The 25,303-nt window shown below is 54.6% G+C and overlaps 1 protein-coding gene across 1 annotated transcript; it reads right to left on the bottom strand.

The window, feature by feature from the left end:
- Positions 1-2,086: 2,086 nt before the first annotated feature.
- Positions 2,087-9,154, bottom strand: MYL10 (myosin light chain 10). Its single transcript, XM_075528514.1, has 6 exons — positions 9,062-9,154; positions 8,372-8,447; positions 6,862-6,966; positions 4,599-4,677; positions 2,589-2,637; positions 2,087-2,185 (listed from the first exon to the last, which is right to left on the bottom strand). The coding sequence occupies exons 1-6, from the start codon at positions 9,095-9,097 to the stop codon at positions 2,087-2,089; spliced, it is 444 nt and encodes a 147-aa protein (XP_075384629.1). The 5' UTR covers positions 9,098-9,154.
- Positions 9,155-25,303: the final 16,149 nt, after the last annotated feature.

The raw sequence follows: 25,303 nt of genomic DNA, 5'->3' as shown, positions 1-25,303 counted from the left end.
CTTCATTGGCTCACGTGGTGAGTCTCCAAATGAGAGGACACAGACGCAGACATCCATCAATCATCTGAATGTGAAGTGTACCCAGTGTGGCTGGAGGGAAACTCAGAAGTCGTCAACAACGAAGCAGGGTGCGTACAGGCCCGTGTCCTGGGCATTCAGGAGCTCACACAGGCCTGCGCCGGCGTTTGGAAGGCGGTCAGCCCACAATCCTCCTGAGAGGAACAGCAGCGACTCCGTTGTGAAAATGAGAACATTTCTGGACGAAGCCCACAGTGCGTCTGCACAGTGCTGTGAGCGGCAGGAGACTCTTATGCCAACAGGGAAGAGGAGTCAACAGGACGGTCACTCATGTCACCGGTGCAAGAAGTGAGGCTCCCGCTGGCAGTCCGAAGTGGGTCAAACATACAATGGTGATGCATTGACGACTTGTGGGGATTGAAATTCAAAAGTTAGAAATGAAGAAGAATCAGTCGTTGGAAATAGCCCCTTGGTATTAAAAACGACCTTGGATGGCAGGACAGCATCTCACAAGACCACCAACGCGCTCCTTCGAAAGACGTGTTTGTTGCTGGTGTTAGGGGCCATGGGTCTGTTTCTGATTCGTAGCGCCTCTGTGTAAATCAGAACGAAGCCATCTGGTCCCTCGGCATCCTCACAAGTGACAACAGAGGAAACACCGCCGGGGCCTCACCTCTGTTCTGTCTGAGCCCACGGTGGCAGTCACGGTGCCCACTCATCTTGTTGAGGGCCTTCCTCTTCGCCAATGCCCCTCTGCTCGACCAACGCAGGATGTCCTTCTCTGGGGACTGGTCCCCCCTGGACAACATGTCAACGTATGGGCGAGAAAGCCCACTTTCTTGTGTATGTCTTCTTCCGCGCAGTGTGCGCGTGAAGCCATCCGTATTACGGGTCTTAGCAGCTTAATCTTGATGATGTCATATCCCGGTATATAAATAGACTCGGTTTGTTTTTTCAAGTCTCCTCGTGTTAGACACTTGTGCTCTTTCAAAATCGGGACAGCCTGGAACTGATGTTGTAAATTCTTGCAGATGTGGTTTGACTTGACGGCTATCGTCGGGACCTCTTCGCTGGTGTGACCCTAGGAGTGCGGTACTGGGACAAGGTAGGCCTCGATTTAACTTTCGGAGATCCTGCCAAGCAGTATTCCAACGCGGCCGGCTCATCCCACACCCCTGCTACCAAGGCCCACGGCTTCTGGTTGCTCCACAGCCTTGTCAACACTTGCTATTGTCCTGGCGTGCTTTCTGGAAGCTTCGGTTTGCATGTTCCTTGTGCCTGTTGGCTGTGCGGAATCCTTAGGTGGGAAGTGCCTGGTAATTGCATTTGGCTGTCGTCGTTCCATCATTTATAGAGAGGACTTAGAAAGTATGTTCCGGATATGAGATCTTTATTAAGACATTTGGGTTGCCAATAGCTTCCCCCTCCCCCCCCACCCAACAGGTTGTCTTCTCAACTTCTTAATGGTCTCCTTTGATCCGTAGAAGGTTTAGATTTCGAAGTAGTCCAACTTACCCACTTTGAATTTTATGGTCCGCATTCCTCGTGCCCTGCTTAAGAAATCTTTGCCCACCCCCCTCAGCATTCCTGTAGGGTACCCCCTCCTCTCCAACTTCTTTGCCTCCACCCATGTTTGCTGGCAGATTTCCCCAGTCCTGACCATCTCCTCCCGACAGGCCCCTTCCTAGTTTCTGAAGCCCCCCCATCCTACCCAGTGGCAGGCCTGGCTCACTTCCCCCATGTTGTGGGGCCGGCCCAGGGCTGGTGGACACTAGGTGCTCAATGACAGCTTCGTCGTTAATGAGGGCAATACTCCTTAGCCCAGCTGGGGACCATTAAAACTGTCAATTTGTTCTAAATACCAGTTCATCAGGAACATCTGCACAAAGCTAGAAAAGTAAAAAGTTTTGGAAAAACCAACAAGATAGGAATGTGCCGCCTGCTCCTCCACTGGAGCGTTCATCACGAGAGCCCAGACTTTGTAAACATTGTTTATTCTTGTTTCTGCCTATAGCGGCAGGCCGGAGTGCCCCGCCCAGTCCCAGAGTGGGAGGGACCCCGAGGCCTCCTAGTCCTTCTCTTCCCCGTGGGTGATGACGTAGCACAGGTTCCTGTAGTCCAGGTTACCGCACAGGTCGGGTGGGAAAGCGGCAAACATTTGCTTGATCTGCCAAAGGAGGGAGAAGTCAGCCTGGGCCAGGCGGGATGGGGCCCAGGGCAGTCAGGGGCAGCGGAGGGGGAGGGGGGCTGTCAGTTCCTCCAGCGGGCAGGGCAGCACTTGTCTCCCATCCTTGGGGAGCATCAGGGTGTGGGACAGAAGGACCGGGCCCCAGGGTCCTACCACCAGCCGTCAGCCCAATTCTAACCCTGCAGCCGCACCTACACCTGGCTTGTTCTTAACCATGAAGCTGAGATCAGTTCAGAACTGGAAAAAAAAATCCCAAGGCTGTGTGTGTGGCATAGGGTGGGAGTGGGGGAGTAGGGGGGTAGAGGTGTACGCTGCCAAGCAGAACCCTAGGCGGGACTGGCCCTAGGAAGACCCTCAGCAGTGGCAGGGAGGCCCCACTTACCTCCTCCTCACTGAACCTGTCTGCCTGGGTCATGAGCTTCTCTTTGATGCTGCGCAAGGAAGAGAGATGCTCAGGGGAAGGACTTCCCAGAGGTGGGCACACCTGATACCAGGGGGTGAGGACAGGGGCACAGGGGGACCCCTGGCCCAGGAAGTTACCAGCCTGGACCTGGGCCTGGTTCTTGTAACCCTTGGCTGGCCGTGTGGACTTGAGCAGGCCACGCCCCTCAGTGCCTTCCTCTGTCCGTGGTGGGAGCCAAATGAAACAGCCCGCGCAGCTGAAATGACCCTCTGACATCTCCTCTGACCAGCCCCTGCGAGTCTGGGTGGTGCAGTGGGAACTGCTTTCTTCAGGGTCACCGGGTTGGAAACTACCGGCCATTCAGAGGGAGAAAGAGGAGGCTCTCTGCTTCCGTAAAGAGTTACAGTCTGGAAAACCCCAGGGGGCAACTCTAGCCCGCCCTGTAGGGTCACTACAAGTTGGCATGGATGGCTGTGGGGAAAGGACCTGCTGTGTCTCAGCTCTGGACACAGCTTGGTCCGCCTTCAGATGACCCCTGACATCAGCCTGGGGCTTGTCTTAACAGCCCTGGAAGGCACTGCCACCAGCCCCCTTTGGCCCTGGCCTGGGGGGACCCTGAGTTCCGGGAGAGGGTTGGTTTGTCCATGGCCCTGGGAGCAGGCAAGGGCAGGAAAACAGCTGCTCCCGAGAGCCAGAACTGGCCTGTGTGCAGGGTGAACTGTGCCCACTGCTCAGTGGGTCCCTGAGGGCTCTCCAGGGCACCCCGGGCGGGCAGGGAGGGATCAAAGGGCCGAGCCTGCCTCCCACACCCAGCGTGTCGGCTGGCGCCACAGGGGCAGGCCCCCTGAGGACCGACACACATTTTCCATTATTTACGTTTCTGCGGGACAGTCCCCATTTCCAGCCAGCTCTCCAAATGGGGACTTCTCAGACTCTGTTTGTGCAAAACATGCCGCCCAGCGAAGGGCCTCCGCCAGGGTCACTCTGGCCGCCTGGCCGGCAGCCCGGCTCTCAGGTCTCATATCTAGGCCGAGGGGGAGGAGCGGCACGTCGGCCCCCACACTGGGTCCCCAAAGCCTGACCTTGTGCTGGTGGAGGGTGATGGTGGCTGAAGGACACCAGAGGTGCCCCCAGTGTCCCACGGGTCCTCAAGGTGGGGGGAGGAGCCAGAGACCCCCCCAAGGAGGGGTGAGGAAGAAATCCCCACAGCCCCTCCCTGCACCAAGGGAGCATGGGACTCAGAGCCAGGGTGGGGATGGGAGGTGGAGAGCCCCTCTCCCACGGACGGAGCAAGTCTCTCCTCCACGGGGAAGCCCGGAGCATCGTGGTCCTCACCTGTGTCCTCAAGGGCGGTGTGGCCTTGGAGCATGCGTGGGGGCAGTGCAGATGCCAGCCCAGCCTATGTCTCGCTGCCGGCAGGCTACTGCCCCGCAACAGACTTGGCTCCCTATCCTGTGTGCTCAGGGCCCTGACTCCAACCCCTGGCTCCAGTCCAGAAGCACATCGGGCAGGGCCCTTGGCCACCTCCAACTCAAAGCATGCTTCCTTCTCCAGGCTGGCCTCCAGGTGGCCCCTGTCGAACTCCTTCTCTGGCTTGCCAATGACCCCTGGGCACCGTGCCCAGTCTCTGCACCCCCATCTGCCTGCACCCCGTGCCGCAGAGGACCCTTCCTCACGGACTCTGCGCATCCCGGGCCTCCACCCTTCCCTGGGTTTGCACTCACCTTCAAGGCTCATCTCAGCTACTCCCACCCCTGGGAGGCCCATCCCAGGTGACAACCATAGAGAGGTGGGAGGACTGAGGCCCAGAAAGGGAACACCAAGCAGGTGACTAGGCTGGTGGGCAGTCCCCTGGCTCCTGGCCAGGCACTCTGAGCCTGGCTGAGCTCTGGGAGGGAGAGGGGAAGAAGTTGTCTCCTCTCATCCCCCACCCCAGCTCCTTTATCTCTTGCGGGGGTGAAAACCCCAAAGCAGGGATCGGTGACTTACAAATCAGCCTTCACGAAGCCTTTCCCTTCAGTGTCAAACACCTTGAAGGCGTGGAGGATGGTCTCCTCGGGGTCGGTGCCTGGAAACAGCACAGGGGCAGAGGGAGGGCAGGTGAGGAAGGGTCCACACGCAGAGACAGGCAGGGCTGGGCAGGGACTGGGTTGAGGCCCAAACCATGGCCTCTGCAGGGACCAGGAGAGAGCTTCGTCCCCACGGTCCTGCCCACAGCGGGGCAGAGCCCATCTGAAGGCCATGTAGGATGGTTCAGGTGGATATCAATGACCTGCACAATCGAACATGGAGACCCTGCCTGAGTATCCACTGTGTGCCAGCCCCGGAGAACAGTCCCTAGTCAGCAGATGGGGAAACTGAGGTTCAATGTTTCTGTCACTTTCCCAAGAACCTACAGCGAGTCCCACTGCCTCTGTCGGCCTCCAGGGGCCCTGCTTTCCGCCGATCTGTGCTCCTCCTGGCAGCAGGCCCACGCCTCACCCAACAGAGTCAAGGTCCTCCATGTCTCTGCCACCAGACTGGGTCAGGGCCCTCTGAATCCACATTGGACTGGATCAAGGCTTTTGTATCTCTACCTTCAGACTACATCAGAGCCCCATGTCTCCACCAGCAGACTGGGTCAGGGCTGTGGGTCTCTCCTAGCAAACTGGGTCAAAGTCCCCTGTACCTCCCCCATCAGACAGGCCAAGGCCCTCTGTGTCTCCCTCACCAGACCAGGGCAGGGCCCTTGTGTCTTCTCCTTCAGACTGAGCCAGGCCTTCTGTCCCCTGCATTGGGTTGGGTCAACACCTCTGTCACTGCCATCAGAGCATCAGGGCCTTCTGTCACCCTGCGGCATGGTGCATTGCTTCATCCGACCCTTCTGGTTAGGGTCTTGTGAATCCCGCAAAATGCCAGGTGGGATTAGGCAAGTCAAGTGCACGGAAGGGGGTTGGACAGTCTGCTAAGAGTGCAAATAAGGAGCGTGGAACCCCAGCAAGGGGCCCAGTCCGCTTTGCCATGTTGCGGGGCTTCGAGAGAGCCAATTCCAGACGCAGAGGGAGTCCAGAGTGGAGAAGGGTCCTGGCTCCTATGAACAGAACAGCCAGGAGTGGGGAGCTTCCTTTGGACTGTGCACAGAGCGGCGGCGGCAGTCACCGCCCCAGGAATCACCCCAGCGGCTGTCTGGAGCTCTCAGGACCCAGTGGCAGTTCTGACTCCGCCCGGAGGCCCCAACTCATAGACTGCCCCACCTGAGGGGCCCTGGGCCACGCTGGCCTTCCATTTCCTCATCTGTGACCGAAGGGGGAGGTCCTGAGCAACAGGACATGGCTGGCCTCCTTCTCGCTCCACGATCAGCTAGGACACTGTGTCATGACCAAGTTTCATGATTTAAAAAGCAAGAAACAAACAAACAAAAAAATCCAAGTCCAGTTTGTGATGTTCTGTAAGTTCATCCCCGTTTTACAGACAAAGAAACGGAGGCCCCTAGAGGAATGGCATGCCTTGGTCAAGGTCACTTCGGCAGTGGGCGGGAGACCAGGAGGCCCGGGGAGAGTGTCAGGCAGGGCAGGGTGAGGAGGGGTGAGAATTGCCACCTCACAGGGCAGTTGCAGCCCAGCTGGCTCTTCCTTTAACCCTGGGACCTGCCAGGGCAATCACTAGGGGGACAGAGACGGCCTGGCTGGCCCCAGCCCCTGTCCCTGGCCAGATGCGACGTTTCAGGAGAGTGCAGTGCAGTGAGTAGAGACCGGAGCTGGCACAATGTGTGTGTGTGTGTGTGTGTGTGTGTGTGTGTGTGTGTGTGTGTACATACATGGGTCCAATTTTCACTCGACCACCTGGGACAAGTACCCTAACTTTTTGAATGAACGAGCTCGTTGCCAGGCCACTGGTGGTCAGCAGGCCAGGAAGCACTCCTGCCCTGGGCTGGCCATCGGAGCTTCCAGAAGAGGTATAATGGGCTCCCTGGTAGCCAGAGGGCAGGGAGGCAGCATGGACACAATGAGATGGAGGTAGGGATTGAAGAGGGTGGTGGGGGCACCGCCTTGAGGGTGGACAAAGGGCTTTTACCCACCTTGTTTCACCGGGTCCCCTCCCAGCCCTCTGCTGGAAGAGTTATTCGAATTACACCCACTCTGCAGGGCAAGGGGGCACTGAGGCAGGGAGAGGGCATGCCACTTTCCTAATGATTGTGTGTCTGGTATAGCAGGGGCTGGGGGCTGCTCTGCCCACTGAATCCCCTCCCCAGGGATTTCTAGCCCTTACTCACCCTTTAGCTTCTCCCCAAACATGGTGAGGAAGACAGTGAAGTTGATGGAGCCAGGAGCCTCCTTCACCATGGCTTCCAGCTCCTCATTCTTGACATTGATGCGGCCTGGGGGTGGGGGATGGGGGACATCAGAGGGGCCCGAACTCCCCAGCTCCCAGCTCTACCACCCTTCCTGCTAGGGTATCAGGGCAGGGAGCAGCCTTCAACTCCCAGCCAGTAAAGGACAGCCCACCCCCACCCACTGGCTCCAATATCACTCTGGGTCATAGCCCCATTTTATTTCTTTATTAACAGGTGTATTGACACATAATTTACATAGCATACAATCCAATCACTCAAGGAGAAGTGTGGTATCATTGTTATACCCACCGCCTACCCCCCAGTGGTTAAATCACTTTTAAAATGAGTTGCAAAGTCACAGTCCGTTCCAGTGCTCCCTCCCCCGCACGATCTCCCTTTTACAAAAGAGCAAACTGAGGCCCAGAGATTCTGGGAATCTTGAGACAGCAGCTACATGTGGGGCTGGAGGCAGCTTCTCCCTGGACCTTAGCCCCTGGGCCCCAGGAGGAGTCACCACAAGGCTGGGGAGACAGGGGTCTGGGGGCCACCCGGACTGCTCAAGGTCCGAGTGAACAGTCAGAGGGGGAGGGCCCAGCTCTCTCTGTAGAGATGACTCATTCACGCTCCCCTTTCCTATCATCTCCTTAAACACCCTTCTCAGTTGTTTTGCTTTTAGAAAAGCCAACAGCCTGCCAGGTTCAGGTGGTTCTGACTCAGGTGGCCCTGCGGTGGCACAGAGCACCAGGCTCCAGAGGATTGCCCAAGCTGGAAATCCTTCCAGGGGCAGATGGCTGCTGGTGGCTTCAAACTCGTGACCTTTCCATTAGCAGCCCACCGCCTGACCCAGTGCACCACCATGGCTTTGGGCCCTTTAACAAAAAAAACAAAACTGCCATCTGGTCGATGCTGACTCATAGTGACCCTAGAGGACAGAGCAGACCTGCCCCATGAGTTTCTGAGACTGTAACTCTTTATGGGCGTAGAAAGCCTCTTCTTTCTTCCCTCTAAGCTGGCTGATGGTTTTGAACTGCTGTCCTTGCAGTTCGCAGCCCAGTGCACAACCACTCCACCACCAGGGCCCTTAGAGAATGCCAACACTTCTTCCCAGGCTCTGCCATGGTCGCCAGCCCCCCTCTGCTTTTCCCTCCCAAGTCAGGAATTCCTATAGGCTGTTCCCAGATCAGAGACACCTTGCCCTTCTGGGTCCAGGCCTTTCTTGGTTTGGGGGCCCATTTCTAACTCCCAGTAAATGCACCCTGACTTACCAGGAGTGCCCCTCCCTCCAGCATCTATGCCCTGACACTGGCAGTACCCGCTGTTTTAGGTGTCACAGCTGAGCCCTTGGAGCCCCCGCCGGAGCACCCCCTCACGATTGGGCACCCACTCAGCGCAGCCCACCAGCGGCCATCAGAGATGCTTGCTGCCTGACCGTGTGACCCAGGTCCCTTACCCAGAGCAGCAAAGGTGTCCCTCAGGTCCTCCTTGTCGATGAAGCCATCCCGGTTCTGGTCCATGATGGTGAAGGCCTGGCAGAGACGTGGACATTGAGCAGTCATCACCACCTGAGCTCAGTTCTACCCTGGTGCCCCACCCCCAGTCCCCGTGGCCCCTGCCAAAGGTTGTCCTCCTGTGATCTGCTGTCTGAGAAGCTTCAAGTCCATTGCACGCTTCATGCTCACACCAAGCCCATTTTACAGACAGGGAAACTGGGGCTCATAGAGAAAGGCCAAGGCCATGCTGAAAGCAAAGGCTTTAAGGTGCAGACAGGGGACAGGGGTACCCAAGGCAGGAAGACAGGTGTCTCTAGACCAGTGGTTCTCAACCTCCCTCATGCTGCAACCATTTCATACAGTTCCTCTTGTTGTGGTGACCCCCAACCATAACATTATTTTCGTTGCTACTTCATCACTGTCATTTTGCTACTGTTATGAATCGGGTGATCCCTGAGAACTGCTGGTCTAGACTCTAAGTCCCCCCCTGATGGCCTCTGAGGTCAATGCTGTCAGCTTGCTCTATCCCCACCCGCACCCCACCCTCCTGCACCCAGGGGTGAGGTCTGGCACCATGCTAGGCTCCCTAAACATGCTACATGCATTACATTCACCCTCCCAGCATGCCCAGGGGCAGCGCACCAACCAACCTCCTTAAACTCCTGGATCTGGGACTGATCAAACATGGAGAAGACGTTGGAGCTGGCTCCACCTTCCGCTCGTTTCCGGGCTCTTCTGGGTCCCTGGGAGGCACCAGGTGAGCCCGTGTAGCAGTTGCTTCCTTGGGAGATCAGACCCCACCCCCACCCCCACCCTTTCACCCAGAGCAGCCCAGCCCTGCTGTGCCCACTGCAGCCCTCAGGTACTACTGCAGACTGACAGGCTGGTACTGAAGCCCGAGGGGCAGCCAGGGTGTCCTCCCACATGACCTCGCATCTGCCCACCGGGCCAGACTCAAGCCCCCTGCCCCACAGGGTGAGTGAGCAGAGCTCAGGTTATGGAGCCAAGAGCAGGGTGGTTTCTAGAATCAGTCTCCATGGAGCTTCCACCCAAGGCTGGAGGAGAACTCACTGCCATCAAGCCCGTTCTGGCTCATCGCGACTCTCTAGGGCAGCGTGGGACTGCCCGGCAGATTGCTGAGACCGTGACTGACTCTCTGGGAGTAGAAAGACCAGTCTTGTTCTCACAGAGTGGCTGGTAGTTTTGAACAGCTAACCCCGCACTTAGCAGCCTAAATCGTAGCCCACCAGGGCTCCCTAGGGAGCTTCAGAATCAGGACCAGGACCCCATCCTAGGCGCTCTACTCCCGTACAGTTACCGTCTCAGAAACCCACCAGGAGAGCTCTGCCCTGTCCTGTGGGGCGGGAGGGGGGGTGTCTTGGGGGCAGCAAGTCTGTTGTTTGGTTGACGTGCCCCCAGGAGAACGTCTTATGTCTGGGATCCTTGTCCCCGCCCACCCTCCCCCACTCCTCCCACCTCATATCCTTCTTCCAACTCATTTCCCTTCAACTTCAGAGTTACCTGCTCTGGGAAGCTTCCCTGACCTCCAGCCCTCCAGCCTCCTCCACCCAGGGCCCATCGTCCACCCACTCCCCACAGTGCCCTCCGCACAGCACAGGGGACCCCATGTGAAACTGACCAAGGGGCTCTGGACCACCTTTGTGCCTCCAAATATTTTCCCAGAGTGTCACGGCGTCTGCATGTCCACCAAGGGGCAGCCGTTCCCCTCAGTGGCCATCGCTAGATCCCTGAGCACTGCAGTCTGGAATTGGCTCTTAGGGGGCAAAGGGCAGCCCGGGCTTCCCTGAGGGAGGTTGGGGGGAAGTAGCTTCCCACGTTCAGAGCTCCCTCCTCCAGACACCTCTTCTACAAGCTTCGCCTTGAACCCCCACCCAGGCGGCCTTCCTGGCTCCCCTGTGCTACCCCCCACCAGCACTCCCAGCCCCCGTGCCTGTGTGGTCCACCTCCCCACTGGCTCCTGCACCCTCCTCCCTGCGAGCAGCCTCTGGAGAACTTATAATTAGCTTTCACTAGGTGCTCTGTTGCAACTATTCCTTTGAAAGGGGGCAGGCAGGGTGGCTGAGATGTCAGGAGGCCAGAAATACGAATAAGTCCCTTCAGACATAGAGCAGAGAACCTCCCTGCTGAGTTTGTCTGACATAATGACATGGACATTTCCCTCTGAATAATTAAAAATAAAAACATCACGTGGGTCTGCAGGGACCCCTACCCTCCCCCTCCACAGACCCCAGACTCCCCCAGCTGGGCAGAGCCCAGCCCTTTCATGTCCTTCTTGTTAAATGTCACCCTCCAGGGTGCCAGACCCTGGTCTGGAAACCCTACAGGTCCAGAGACACTGTTCTCTACACCCGGGACCTGACCCCCACCCGGAGGGATACCAGCAAGCCTCTGGGTGCCAGAAGAACTGTCCCCTAGGGTTTCCAAGACTGGGCGTCTTTTCGGGAGCAGACAGCCTCCGCTTTGTCCGGCAGTATGGCTGGTGAGTTTGAACCAGGGACCTTTGCTGTTCAGTGCTTAACCTATTGGATCACCAGACTCCTTGCTGATCTCCTAGCCCAGCTCTTAGGAAATCCCCATTTCATGTGTCCCCTAAACACAATCCCTCGAAAAGGCCCACTTCAAGGCGGAAAGCCTGGCACAGAGGGTCCCCTTAAAACAAAGCTAAAAAGCCAAACTCACTGCCATTGAGTCACAGACACCCTAGAACAGCACAGAGTAGAGCTGCCCCTGTGCTGGAAATCTTCACGGCAGTGGAAAGCCTCATCTTTCTCCGGAGGAGTGGCTGGTGGTTTTGAACTGCTGACCTTGTGGTTAGCAGCCCCAATGCATAGCCCACGACACCACCAGGGCTCCTCTAGAGGGTCTCTCAGACTGGTTTTAATCTTGACTTGGCTTGAGAAGATCACTTGCCTTCTCCGACCCTCGGCTTCCCTGGTGATCCACAAGGATCATACCCACCCCAAAGACTCATTACATCAGGACATTTGCGAGGCTGCCATCTCCTGATTCAGAAGGCCCAGACCCCTGGTTCAGACCCCATCCTTATCCTGGAGGAGCCCGCAGTCCAGCACGGAGGCAGGCACCAGAGAGAAGGTGGCGCAGTGAAGAGCAGGCACAAAGGCCCCTGGGCTCCCAGGACATGGGGCAGAGTTCCTGGAGGAGGGGCTGGCTACGGAACCCAGACTTGGTCGCTGCATCTGTGTTCTGGACCAGTGGGGGTCTTAGTGAGGCTGAGGGTCTGCCAGGACAGCCACAAGGCTGAGCAGAGAGGCCAGCAGGCAGGAGTTGCCCCACCTGGCCGCCCAGGTCAAGCTAGGCTTTGCTGAGAGAACACTGCAGCAAGAGGCTGTCAGAGCACCAATCCTGAAGCTCTGAAGCCACCAGCCCTCCTGTCTTGTGCCCACCTGGCCCCTCCCGTCTTCTTGTCCCCATCTCAGGTCTGCTTCAGGGGAGGGAGAGACCCAAGGCAGGACCCCATGACCACTCATGAAGGGCAGACTGGAGTGGACCTTCGCTGGTGGTGGGAGAGTCAAGGGCTCCACTGGGAACCCAAAGGTCGGCCGTTTAGAAGGAAACACCCAAGATCTACTCCTTAAGGATTTCAGCCCCAGGGGGCAGCTCTACTCTGCCACACACGGTCCCCCAGGAGTCCCAATCGGCTTAAAGAGACATGACAACACACCAATGAAGGGTGGGCCGGGCCTGAGGAGGCCTCGGGTCAAAGTTAAGCGGGAAAGGAATTCCATTAAGGTCGGTGAGTCCAGCAGAATGACAGAGGAAGTCAAGGTCAGTGGATGAGGTCGGCCTTGAGGAGTGATGTGGGGATCAAGGATGAGGAGGGGACACCCACCCCACCTAGGGCAGAGGGAATGGGGGCAGTCAGGGGAGGCAGGGCAGCCCCAGCCTACCATGCTCTGGCGTGTTCCTGGTGCTATGGCAGGGTGGGTGGCCTCAGGGCCGGCTCTTTAAATAGTGTTCCTATTGAGAGCTGGTGCGGAGCCAGGTCCAGACAACAACGGTTTGGAAGGTGACAAAGGACAGGAGGGGGGCTTCCTTGCCAGGCACCTGTCTCGGGCCATTCAGAGTGGGTGGGGTGGTAGGATCTTTGGGTAAATCCACAGCCCAACAGTGTCCCAGTCAAGGGCATCTGTGAGTACTGGGCCATTGTCTTCTCTTCGGCCCCAGGGCCAAGGACACAGGAAGGTGAGGGCTGGAACTAGCTGGAAAAGACTGACTCTTAGGCCCTTGAGGGTCGAGAGCTCCCCATGGCAAAGCCCCCACGTCAGCTGGGAGAACTCAGGGGGCTGCAGTTTGGTCCACTCACTCCATCATCTCACAGGGGACATGGGGAGGAGAGCAACACTCCTGACAGCGCATGGAGAGGGATTCTACACCAGCCTAGCCCCCAGATGCCCCTAGACTCAGATGATGATGATTATTTTATTGTTATCAGTGCCTTCATCACCCACCCTGCCAGGTTCTCCTGGTTGGTGCTCTCGTGAGATGCCATCTGAGAGAGAGTCCATGCTGACTCACAGCGGTCCTTTGTTCCAGAGAACCAGACACTGCCTGGTCCCGCACCGTCCTCACAATGATTACGTCTGAACTCACGGTTGCAGCCCCTGGCTCAGTTCATCTCGTTGGAGGTCGTCCTCTGGTTGCCTGACCCCCAATTTTTCCAAGTGGGATGTGTCCCTCTCCAGCCTAGGGTGTTTCAGAAAAAATCAGACCCTTACTCCCCCCGCCACCACTCTCTGCCCCCTACATGGCCCATCCCCACCAGGCCTGGCCTAGCCCAAGAGCCTAGCGATGAGATGTCAACAGAGTCAGCACCTGCCCCTGGCAAGCAATTCCCTTGTGTCTCCAGGGCACCCCAATGGCCCAGACTTGACCTCAAAGGCAGTGCACCCCACCCCTACCTCATCTGATCCAGTCGCCTCCTGGGTAGGGCCTCCCACATCTTATTGGCTGCCAGAGCTGGCAATGCAGATTCAGGCAGAGAGCACCCCTTCCGTCCTCACCCCCGAGCCCAGGAGATGGAAGGCTTAACTGTCCCTGAGAGCTGGGCTCAGGCCCTGCTGACCGGCCAGGGATTAGCCGTACTGGGACTCAAATCAGGAGCCCCTCGTGGGGCAGGGCATGTGGTAATAATGATCGGAAGGGCGGCTGAGGAACAAAATGTCAGGCCCTGCTCCGTCACTGTGCTGGACCTGTGTCCGGATGGTCCGTGGCCGTGCCCAGGCGTTGCTGTCATTGGGGTTGTGGTTAGGAGCCGTTGCGTCGACTCTGGCATACAGTGACCCTACACCCAACAGAACAAAACACTGCCTGGCCTTATGCCAGCCTCACACTCACTGCCATGTCCGAGCCCACTGTTACAGCCCCCAGGCCAAGCCATCTCCTGGAGGGTCTTCCTCCTTTTCACTGCGCCTCTACTTGGCCAAGCACAGAGTCCTTCTCCAGGGAGCCGTCCCTGCTGACCGCAGAGCTGAAGGATGGGCGATGAGGGCTCGCCGTCGTTGCTCCTCAGGGGCATTCTGGCTGTTTCTTCCAGGACAGATTTGGCCGCCTTGGGATGGACGCTTGGTATGCTTGGCCAACACTGTACGTCACAGGCACGGATTCTTCTGCATTCTCCTTACTCATGGCTCAGCCTCCCCTGCACCGGAGGCCCTTGGAAGTGCCACATGGTTTGTGTCAGGGGCATCTCTTCGTGCTCGCTGGCCGAATTTTGCTTTCGGGACGCTTGAAGGCAATCTTTTGCGGCAGAGGCGTCACCTGACGTCTTGGCGTTGGTTGTGGAGCCAAGTCACGTGGAATCCTTGACAATTTTATGTGTTTCTCTGTGCATCTTCATGTTGCTTGTGGATCCAGTTGTGAGGAATTATGTTTCGTGTTGAGGGCTAATGCATACGGAGGGTGTGCGAGTCCAGGTCAACTAGAGAAACAAATTCATAGAGACTCGTGTGTGTTTAAGAAAGAACTTTATAGACAAGAGCAATTGAGTATTGAGAAAATATCCCAGGCCAGTCCAGATCAAGTCCATAAGTCTGATATTAGCTCATATGTCCGATACCAGTCTATAAGGTCCTCTTCAGACTCATGAAACACATGCAATGACACTGAATGCAGGAAGATCACAGGCCACTGGGTGGGAAGTCTTCTGGATCCAGTGGCGGTGGAAGCATCTCAGTGCTGGCAGGGGTCTCTATGTGGCTTCTCTGGGTCCAGAGGTCTGGTTGTATCAGGGTAGGTCCATGTGGCTTCTCCAGCTCCCAGAGTGTAGCTCCACGTGTCTTGTCAGTAGCGTGTCTCCAAGGGAGTGAGCAGAGAGAGAGAAGTGTCTCCCACCTCCAAGGAAGAAATTACAACAATTCCCAGAATCCTCAGGAGAAGGCCATGCCCACACAGAGGCCTCATGGGTTATATCTTGATTGACAGATCAGACTCCACCCCTTCCCTCGTAATCCTCTCAAATTGACACCAGTTTATGTAACGACCACAGAGGGCTATATGCAAGCTTTGATCTTTATCAACAAGGGCATCAAGTCCTCTTCTCTTTCAGCAAGCACGGTGGTGTGATCCCCCAGATCCTGATGCCATATTCTTAACATAGTCGTCCTCTTTCTTCCACTGTCATTGAGTCGATTCTAATGCACAGTGACCCCGTATAGCATTTATGTGGCTGTAAATCTTTCCAAGAGCAGATAGCCTCAGCTCTCTCCCTAGGAGTGGCTTGCGGGTTTGAACCGCTGACCTTGAAGTGAGCAGCCCAACGCTGAGTTAACAGACAGTGCCACCAGGGCTTCCCTGATATTTACTCAGCGTCCAGACTGAACTGTTATTTGGATAAATCAGAAACAGCTCCATGGCCATAGCATATCTAATACAATGATATGCAAAGAGGCGAAAAGCTTCCACAGTGAACTTATAAGTGTGATTTGGGGGACCTCCGAACCAATGATTTGGTTGTCCAAATCTGTTCAGTTCTCAAAATTTCCAGTGTTTGAACACGAATTTGGAACGAACTGACTTTGACCACCAAGGTATCACTGTTAAAATATTTCCCCCCTGGGATTCTCTGCTTTCAGCCAAGATCCGCCTGACATCAGCAATAGTCTCCCAGTGGAAATCGTGGGCTCTCTGAGCCCAGCCCTGCTAGAGGGTGAGTGTTCTTTGCAGCCTGCCATCAGTGGCCTCCGCTGGCAAGCCTCCGCTGTGAGGAGTTCACCATTCCCAGCGGGTCTGGAAGGCAATCCAAATCCGAAAGGCTCACTGACGATCTTCCGTGGTCCTTCTCTGGGAGCACAGAGGGTGTAGGACCTTGTCCATGGGAATCTCTACCGATCCAGTTAGACCATTCTTACTGGGTTGAGTCGTTTCTTCGTCAACTAGTGAGCATGGAATATGGCAGATGCGTGGCGAAGGAAGCAACTATGGTTCTGAGTATGACGGGAACTAGACAGAGAGCCTGCTGGGCACATGGGACTCCACATGCTAGACCTGGAAGGACCGGGAGGACACAGGTGGGCTCAGGAAGAATAGCCAGGTTAGCGTGGGGAATGGCCTTGCACACTCCCAACACTCTGGGAGGTGAAGGCGTGGAACAGACGGGGCCTGGGTCAGAAGGACAAGAACCCCAAAGAGGACATGGCTGCATGGACAGGTAGTGGTTCAAAGGCCCAAACAGGGCCCAATCGAGACTCCCAGACCCAGCCTCGGGTTCCCTCGGCTCCTGGCTTTGGGTAGCTGCTGGCAACAGGAGTCCTGATGGCTTCGCGGTGATGTGTTGGACCTCAGTGCTTTGAAACCACCAGCTGGTATTTGGGTGACGATCTGTTGGGGGGGGGGTGCTCCCCTGTCCTGTGGGGTCACCAATGTGAGGCAGCATTAATTTGGAGGCATGAGTTTGCATTTGCGTTGGATTTTGCCAGCCTCCCGGGCAGAGGGCCCCCTGCTCCTTCCTTCTCCTCTCAGCCATCGAACCCACAGCTATTTTTACAGCAGGACATTCGTGGTCACAGGTCCCTTGAACAGAGCGCCTTCCCATGCAGGGGGGGTGGCTGAGGGGAGTGCATTCCACTGGGCTCTCAGGCACCGCCATAAAACAAGCAAGGGGCGTTTCTGGGACATTCCTCCGGGCACCATCACCCCCTGGTCTTCTCTAAGTGGCTCCCAATTAGAGGAAGGCTCCAGACAGTGGTGGGGCAGAGGGGGCAGCGGGGCTTTGGGTATAGAGGAAGCTCCCCTAATTGTCCTCAAAATCACAACCAGTCCCTGTGATAATTAGAGAGCTGATGACTGAGACTGGCAATTTCCTTTGAGGGGGCAGAGAGAGAAAGACTAATTGACTGCCAGTCTCAGGGGTTGGCTTGAAAATATTGACTTCCAGACAGGGAGCTGCCCTTCACTGGCCTGGTCTCTGGCCTGGGGAGCCCTGATGGTCTCCCGGGCAGGGCTGAGGGACTGGACCGGGCAGGGTAGACCCCCTCAGCCCCACCCGCAGTCTGGAACTTCCTTGTAGGGGTTCCCTGAGGAGCCCGAAGTCCTTGCCAGTCTTTGGGCCTCAGGGGATGTGACGCTTCGGAATGGGGGGTGGGGTAGGTTGGGGGTGGTGGCAAATCCCCCAGGAGCTCAGGTGCTCTGAACCAGCTCAAAACAGTAAGCCCCAAAGTGCATTCCTGTGTCTCACCTGGGCACAAGCAGCGGGCTGATGTGGTCACAGCACACTCTTGATGTGTTTTGGTTCAAGGCCAGGTATATCGGTCTGGAATGGAGAGAGTCTTCAGAAGGGATGTGCCCACCTGGACTTAGCATGCTGCTTCCTAAGCTCCACCTCCATCCCTGATCTCATCACCGGGAAAGCAGGTGAAAAAATGGAGGTCGGGGGAGAAACAGGGACCAGACCCAGACTGCCTGGGCCATGTGTCCATGTTGTTTTCCTCAGAGGTGCGTAGCTACAGAGGTGGGCAGGGTTGACCTGATAGTCCCAGGACACTACCAGAAAGACCCAGGAGTCCAGAGATGCAAGTGACCGGTGGAAGGTGGGGGGTAGGTGGGGAGCACTTTCAGAGGGTAGTGGTGACATGTCCAGGCACGGTAGCCACCAGGTTATGTTTCTCGGGTGGGAAATACCTCATTTTTGGCTTCACAGGAGCAAGCATTCACGCTGAAGCCTGTTTTGTGATCCAAGTGAGTTTTTATAAAAGGATGGAAGTTCCATGTTATATGATCTCTGAACACCCACACGTGGTGGCCTGAGGTCAGAGAGAGAGACCGTGGCAGGGCCGAGTGGAAGGCGGAGAAGCCGCCAAAAGGCCAGGCAGTCTCTAGGCCCAGGTATTTGGGGCCTTTGGCTGGGGTGCATGATAGAAGGTATTGGTTGACCCCATTGGCTGAATTAAGCCCGCATGGCCTAGTTTGGACCCACCCAGGTGTACCATCTGTAAAGTAGTCGAGAGGCATTAGAAACCAAATCAGTCAAATTTGAGCAAACAGGCTATATTGGGGAGAAAAACACAGCCTGGGTGACGTCCACAGTGTCCCAGCCGAGGGAGTCGCACTCCAGACTACAGGAGTGGTGTTTATATAGACGGGGAACATGTGATTGGGCTGCCTTGAGTCCATATAAGGTAAAGTAGTCAGGGATTGGGAGATACAGGTATGTCCGGGTTTCTGCAATGTAAGGTGTCTTCCTGGTTCTGGGTGTATTTGTGCTGGGTGCAGAGCAGCGGGTTGAGGATAAAGCAGGCCATTAGCCAGCTCTGGTCAGCTCCACAGGTGTGTGTGGGAGATTCAAGGTCACTCGCTGCTAGTTGTTTCAGCCAGCTCTGGTCAGCTCCGCACGGGTGGGGGAGATTCAAGGTCACTTGCTGCTAGAAGCTGGTCTGGTATTGATCCGGCCATATACCGTCCACCTGGCTCGGGGGCTGAATTGGCACCTGCCCCTTAGACATCCCTGCTTCTAGTTATCCGACATTCCTGCCTAATCCCCAGGAGATGAACCTGGCTCTGACCTGTGCCCCAGAAGTCACAAGGACTGATAGCGAAAGGTGAAAGATTAGGGATAAAGGGGGTCGTCTCCAGCAAATCCCTACATTAAGCCGAAACTAGCTGTCCATGCCACAATCAAGAGCTTTCAAAGGAATCAGGCACACTTGAGGCACCTTCGGGGAAGATCCAAAGCTGGGCATGCTCAGACCAAGGCCACCTAGGCACAGGTAAAGGTCAACTCGGGGAAACACACTAGGCATCAGAACAGCACATCACAGGCGGGCCTGTACTCAGCCACTAAGTACAGCTCAGCCCTGATACCCTCAACCCCACCCCCAAGTGGAGATAGGAGGGGGTAAATAGACTGAGGGCAGGGTCCTTCCTTTAGGTTGCTCTCCTGTGGGTCCGAGTGGGGGATCACTCCCCTGTGTGCGGTGCACACACGCGTGCGCCCTCTCAGGACCTGTGAACTCTCTCTTCCGAGCTCTTTACCTGGTTTAGTTCCGGGACTCCTCCTTTCTGGTTTTGCAGACTCCATGTTCCAGCCATTTCCAAGGCGTTTTTTCCGCGCTCCCCATTTTCAGTCGCAAACTCGCCCCCGGCCCCCCGCCATGAGGCCGTCCACGCTTTCCAGAGATAGCATGGACTGCCATACCCGAAATGTCCCTTTCCCTCATAAAAGTTACCTGGATTGACAAAAGTGCTCCTGCCAGGTGAATCATTTCAGCACTGAGGGCCAAGAACCGAGGCGGATCACCCCAGAAACCTAACAATAGCAGGGTAGAACAGCCTAGAGGTGGCTGTGGAGTCACCTCAACCAGGGTTCGTGGTTGTAAAAGAGGAGATGTTCTTGGGCTGCTCCAGCTGAGGTCTGCGGCTGTTGCGGTTGTCATAGGCGATGTAGAGGTGGTTCCTTCTCCTAGCAACCTGGTGTGCAACAAGAGCAAGCACTGCCCAGGCCTGTGCCAGTCTCACAATCATTGTCGTGTTTGAGCCCATGGCTGTAGCCACTGTGTCAATCCGTCTTGCTAAGAGTTTTTTTGTTTTGTTTTTTGCTGAAAGGCCCTGGTGGTGGAGTGGTTATGAGTTGGGCTGTGATCCGACTGGTTGGCAGTTCAAAACCACCAGCAGCTCTATGGGAGAAAGACGGGGCTTTCTGCTCCCATCAACAGTTACCGTCTCAGAGGACATCGGGCCTCTATGCAAGTCCTCCCTCAACGCAAGAACATTTGTTCTAACAACCTGGCATTCTGTGATGCTCACCTTCTCGACACAATTGCTGAAGACAAAATGGGTGCATAAGCTAATGTGGTGAAGAAAGCAGATGGTGCCTGGCTATTAAAAGATATATAAGGTGTGAGGTCTTAAAGGCTTGAAGTTAAACAAGTGACCATCTAGCAGGGAAGCAACAAAGCCCACATGGAAGAAGTGCACCAGCCTACATGATGACAAGGTGTTGACAGGATCAGATATTAGGCATTAGAAAACCCCAAACAGACAATCATATTAATGTGAACAAAGGGGGGTCAGAATGGAGACCCAAAGCCCATCTGTAGACAAGTGGACATTCCCTCACAGAAGGGTCACAAGGAAAGGATGAGTCAGTTAGGGTGCAACATAGCACTGATGAAACACAACTTTCCTCTAATTCTTTAGTGATTCCTGCCCCCCCCCCCACTACCAAGACCCCATTTCTACCTTAAAAATCTGGTGAGACCTGAGCATGTACACTAGTACATATAAGAGATCTCAACACACAGAATCCAGGACAGATCAACCCCACAGGAACAGTAATGGTAGTAGTGATACCATTGGTAGTACCAATGGTAGTAGTGATATTCCACCACCACCTCCACCTCCACCTCCATCTCCACCTCCACTTCCATCTCCACCACCCCCACCTCCTCCACCACCTCCACCTCCGCCTCCACCTCCACTTCCACCTCCACCTTCATCTCCACCACCTCCTCCACCACCTCCACCTCCTCCTCCTCCTCCTCCTCCTCCACCTCCACCTCCACCTCCACCTCCACCTCCAGCTCCACCTCCATCACCTCCACCTCCACCACCACCACCACCTTCACCTCCTCCTCCACCTCCACCTCCACCTCCACCTCCACCTCCACATTCACCTCCACCTCCACCTCCACCTCCATCACCTCCACCTCCACTACCACCACCACCACCACCACCTCCACCTCTACCTCCACCTCCACCATCACCTCCACCACCTCTACCACCTCCACCTCCACCATCAATACCACCTCCACCACCTCCACCTCCACCTTCAGCTCTACCTCCACCATCACCTCCACTTCCACCATCACGTACACCAACAACAATCTTCACAGAAGTAAATCATCTGGTCCTTCTTGTCTCGCTGGGTTTGAACTGCCAACCTCTAGGTTACTAGTCAAGCACAAACTGTCCGTACCCTTCAGGGATCTTTTTGGCAAGGTAGCCACCATTGGTCACATGAATTGTGGCTGAGACGCTGGTTCAAATCATTTAACCACCAGTTCACTGCTTTAATGACCAGTTTAAGTATCAAAAAGATAGACCAAGAGGCAGTTTATGATTTCATACAGTTAATACTTAAATAAGAATGACGTAAGAGGTACGCATGAATAAAAAGAGGAAGGACTGTCAATCTGCGATTTGCCGAGCCTCCCACTTCAGAGAGAACCCTAGTTACCAGAGCCCTTTTAACGGCCAGTTCACTGAACTCCACAGAGTAGATTTGGATCAGCCGAATCCCACCACTGGGCTGGGGCCTCTCAGACCAAGAGGAGCAGCTTTGGTGCTGAGCCCAATCCGTACCCTCCCGCCTTTGCTGAGTGTTCTGGGTGGAGACATTCAATACTGAGCAGAGCACTTCTATAAGGCCTCCCGGGCTCCCTCCCAGCACGGCAGCCTCGTGGTAGTTAGGCTTCCATGGGGGTGGGGCGGGGGGGAAGCTGCCTGGCCTACTGGAAACTAACCTCGGAAGACCCCGAATGACACGTCCACACGCCTCTCTTGGTTAAAGCCCATCACCAAAAGCCTTCCCACTGTCCGGGAGAGACGCTGCAGACCCCACCTCGGGTGACTAGAAGGTCAAAGGACTGGCAGCAGCATTTTACCCGGCACTCCCCCAGCCTGAGTTCAGGACCACTCGAGCAGGGCCTACGGAGCCAGATGTGGACTTGAAGGGCTCTGCCCTAAATATGTGAGCCCAAGATCAGGAAACTCACCTGGGGCGGGGGCAGGGAGAAGGTGCAAGTTCAAAGTGAGGAAGGCCTGAGGATGAAAAGGGGCCTAGAGCCAGTGAGAGGTCAGGCTCACCTGTTCTACTGAGAGCAGCCATATGCAGCTCCCCAGCGTTCACCATAAGCTTCTCCAACAACTTAGCCTGGACCTGGGGTCTGGCCTTCTGGATCCCAGTCTCCCTGCTGGCAAACTTCCACAGATGAGTGATAGAACGTTTCCTGGGGACTGACTGTCACAATACCGGCTGCCCTTCCTGAGACCCCGCACCAATCCCTGGGAAAGAGGGGCTTGCTCATGAAGAGATCACTGAAACTATGGGTGAAGACACTGGATGGTGCCTGGCTATCAGAAAGAACAGCATCTGGATTTTAAAGTTTTGTCTTCAAATAAACAGCCCTCTAAGTGAGGCCACCGCCCTAAGTTCTCCTGGAAGAAGCACACCAACCTGTGTGGTCTGGAGATTTTATATAATAGAATCCAAATCGGAGAGATGGAATGGCATCAGAGCTTGTAGAAGTCTATGGGGAATGGTGGACACCCCAAGTCCATTTGGAAGGATCCCCATATGAATTAAGCCTCCAGTGGATCCCCTCTGACCATGGTCCAGGCATGTGAATGCCCTTGCTCTCACACAAAGAGCACTGTAAAGTCAACTGTGGCAGAGAGAGTTAGTTAAAAATATAATACTTTGGGGAGGGAGGGGAAAAAATGAGCTGATACCAAGGGCTCAAGTAGAAAGCAAATGTTTGGAGAATGATGAGGGCAACAAACGTACAAATGTGCTTCACACGATGGATGGATGGTGATAAGAATTGTACGAGACCCCAATAAAATGATATTTTTAAAGAAAAAAAAGTTAATGACTCCCTATGGCATAGCTAATAAATTTCCAACTGCCATATATATATATATATATATATATTATACACACACGTATATATACATATATATATTACCTTCTCATTAGATCTCCCCTTTGACTCATTTTAAAGTCGTTTCAGTTTTTAATACTTTCTGCTTTTTCCCCCCTAATTGCAGTTTTCCTATGTTTTGTCTAGTCATTGTAGTTGGGTTTTTGTGTCTTTGCTCGCTCGCTTCCTGTTTATGTTTTGTATGGTTCTGTGCATGTGAAATCCAGGACGGACAGGTACATCTGTGGAGACCGCATGGGATTGCTAACTGCCTTGCGGTGTGGCAGGTGAGGGTGGGGAACACGGGGCGCTGACAGCGACAACGAGTTGCAAAGAAACGTTCTGAAATTGATTGCAGTTGTGATTATACAAATCTTCTTAGCCAGATTGAACAATTGAATTATATGATGGTTGGATTGGGCTGTGTTAATATGTGCTCTATGCGCCATGCGCAGCAACGGAGCACGCTATAATTACATCGAGCGATGTTGAGTGTACAAGTCTAGGATTGAACTTGTTGCTAATCATCACCTTTCCGATGTGCATTGGAAAGGCATTTTAATATTCAGCTGTTGCTTACCAAGGAGCCTTGATCGCGTAGTCTTTAAATGTTAGGCTGTTGGCAAACGGCAAGGTTAGTAGTTTGAAACCACCCGAAAGATGGGAGCGTTCTATGCCCATAAGGAGCAACAGGCTCAGAGACCCACAGGGGCAGTTCTACCCTGTCCCATAGAGTTGCTATGAGTCAGCATCCACTCGAGAGCCGTGGGTTTGCGTTTGGGGTTTTGGTTGCCTGCATGTTTTGAAGACTACCCGTCAGTGAGTAAAGGCAGCACAAAACAAAACAAAAACAAATGCATGGAGGAAAGAACAGAAGCACAAGTAATCAGCTTCTGGATCATAGTCTCCACCCAGTGCTGCCTCCTACCAGATGAAGTGGATGCAGGGCACGTGGCATGACAATGGCTTATCGGCTATGTTCTGAAGGTTCCCGTTGCATTCCTGTATCGTGACACGTTGGCAGCTTTGTCACAGGACTGGCCGCTGCACTTTGGAAAAACGGATTTGGCCAACTTCACGTGAATAGTAAGTACTTGGATTTGCAATGTCTTCACCTGGGTGACTTGTTAAGCGAGTCAATGGGATAAAGCGCTCAACAGATGTTCTTTCCGTCGGAGACACTGAACTTCCCACAACACTTAGCTGATCGGTTGTAAGAAAGGTCAGGAGGGACGTCCACAGAGACATGGACACATCGAGCTATGCTGATTCTAGAAAATAGTGACTCAAACGGATCACTTACTGGTTATTCACTCTCAACATAGACCATGGCTTGCCTTTCCTGCATTGCCACGTTTCAAGATCTGGCCTGTTAAGAATGAATCCAACTGAGCAACAAGTTCAAGGAACTCCCCCAGAAGGTAGTCCATGCTCAGAGACTGTTTTAATGATGGTATAGCAAGGTGTGGCCAAATGGCTCTCTAATGTTGATAATCTTCATCAATTTATGTTCCTAATTCACGAGTGAAGCCCAAACCAGGTGTTCTATTGAAATATGACAGCATACAATCTTGGTGAATTCAAGTGTTTTCCTATTTATCAATCCTACTCAAGTTGTGCCAATCCCTAAATCCATCCATAGCAAAATGAGCGTGACATGGCTGAATGGTTGTCAACCCAAACAATATGGTTTTGTTTTGAGTTGATTGATGGAGGAGGATCCACTGTCACCTCCCTCTTATCACTGTACTCATTTGCTGTGCACCCTGGATAGGTATTCTGGCTACTGAATCTTGTTTGTTGGCCAGCTAGGAATTTTCGGCCCACATTGCCAGATGGTTCCACTGTGAGGTTGACAACAACTTGACCCTCTTCCAAACCAGTAATCTACAACAGAAGAAAAACTATCCCACAAACACTGCTACTAAATCATAGGAACTTCGATGAAGCAAAATATCCGATGTGGATATATTCTTCTCTGCATATCCTCCCTCTAGGTCTATACATTTCTGAAGGTGGTGTTTCCGTCTCTCGGACCCTTCTCAGAAGTACCCCGCACTCTGGGCTTCACAGCACCTCAAAGTGGCAGGTGCGGCATCCGTGAGGGACTCAAATCATGCTCCTTTGAAGTGTCCTTTGAGTTCTGGCATCAAATAGAAGCCTGAAAGTGGCACGGCCAGGCTCTTAGATGGATGGGCTAAGGGTTCCCAATGAACGTCTCATTAGACAGTTATCACTACTCTCAAAAAATGTGTAGGTTCATTGAAGTAATGAAAAAAAATAAGTGGCCTTCTCTGGCTCCACAGACCTGACCCCCAGTTCCCCCGCCAGCTGGCTTGTACAATGGCCAACAATGAGCACACCGTCAGCCCCATCGAGCTGGATGGCATGCGGCACAGCCTGGTGGGTGACATCATCAGGCGCTTTGAGCAGAAGGGATTTCGCTTGGTGGCCATGAAGGTAGTTAACGCCTCCACGGTGCACCTGAAGCTGCTCTACGTGGACCTGAAAGACTGCCCATCCTTCCTGGGGCTGGGGAATACATGAACTCAGGACCAAGTGTGGCCATGGTCTGGGAGAGGCTGAATGTGATGAAGATGGGCCGGGGGCTCCTGGGTGGGTGGGGGGTGAGGGGGACACCAACCCAGCAGATTCTAAGCCAGGCTCAATTCGTAAAGACGTCTATGTACAAGTGGGCAGGAGCATCCTTCATGGCAG

The sequence above is a fragment of the Tenrec ecaudatus genome, chromosome 12, assembly GCF_050624435.1.
Source record: "Tenrec ecaudatus isolate mTenEca1 chromosome 12, mTenEca1.hap1, whole genome shotgun sequence".
In the NCBI taxonomy this organism is placed as follows: domain Eukaryota; kingdom Metazoa; phylum Chordata; class Mammalia; order Afrosoricida; family Tenrecidae; genus Tenrec; species Tenrec ecaudatus.
This window is presented reverse-complemented; position numbering and strand designations above follow the sequence as displayed.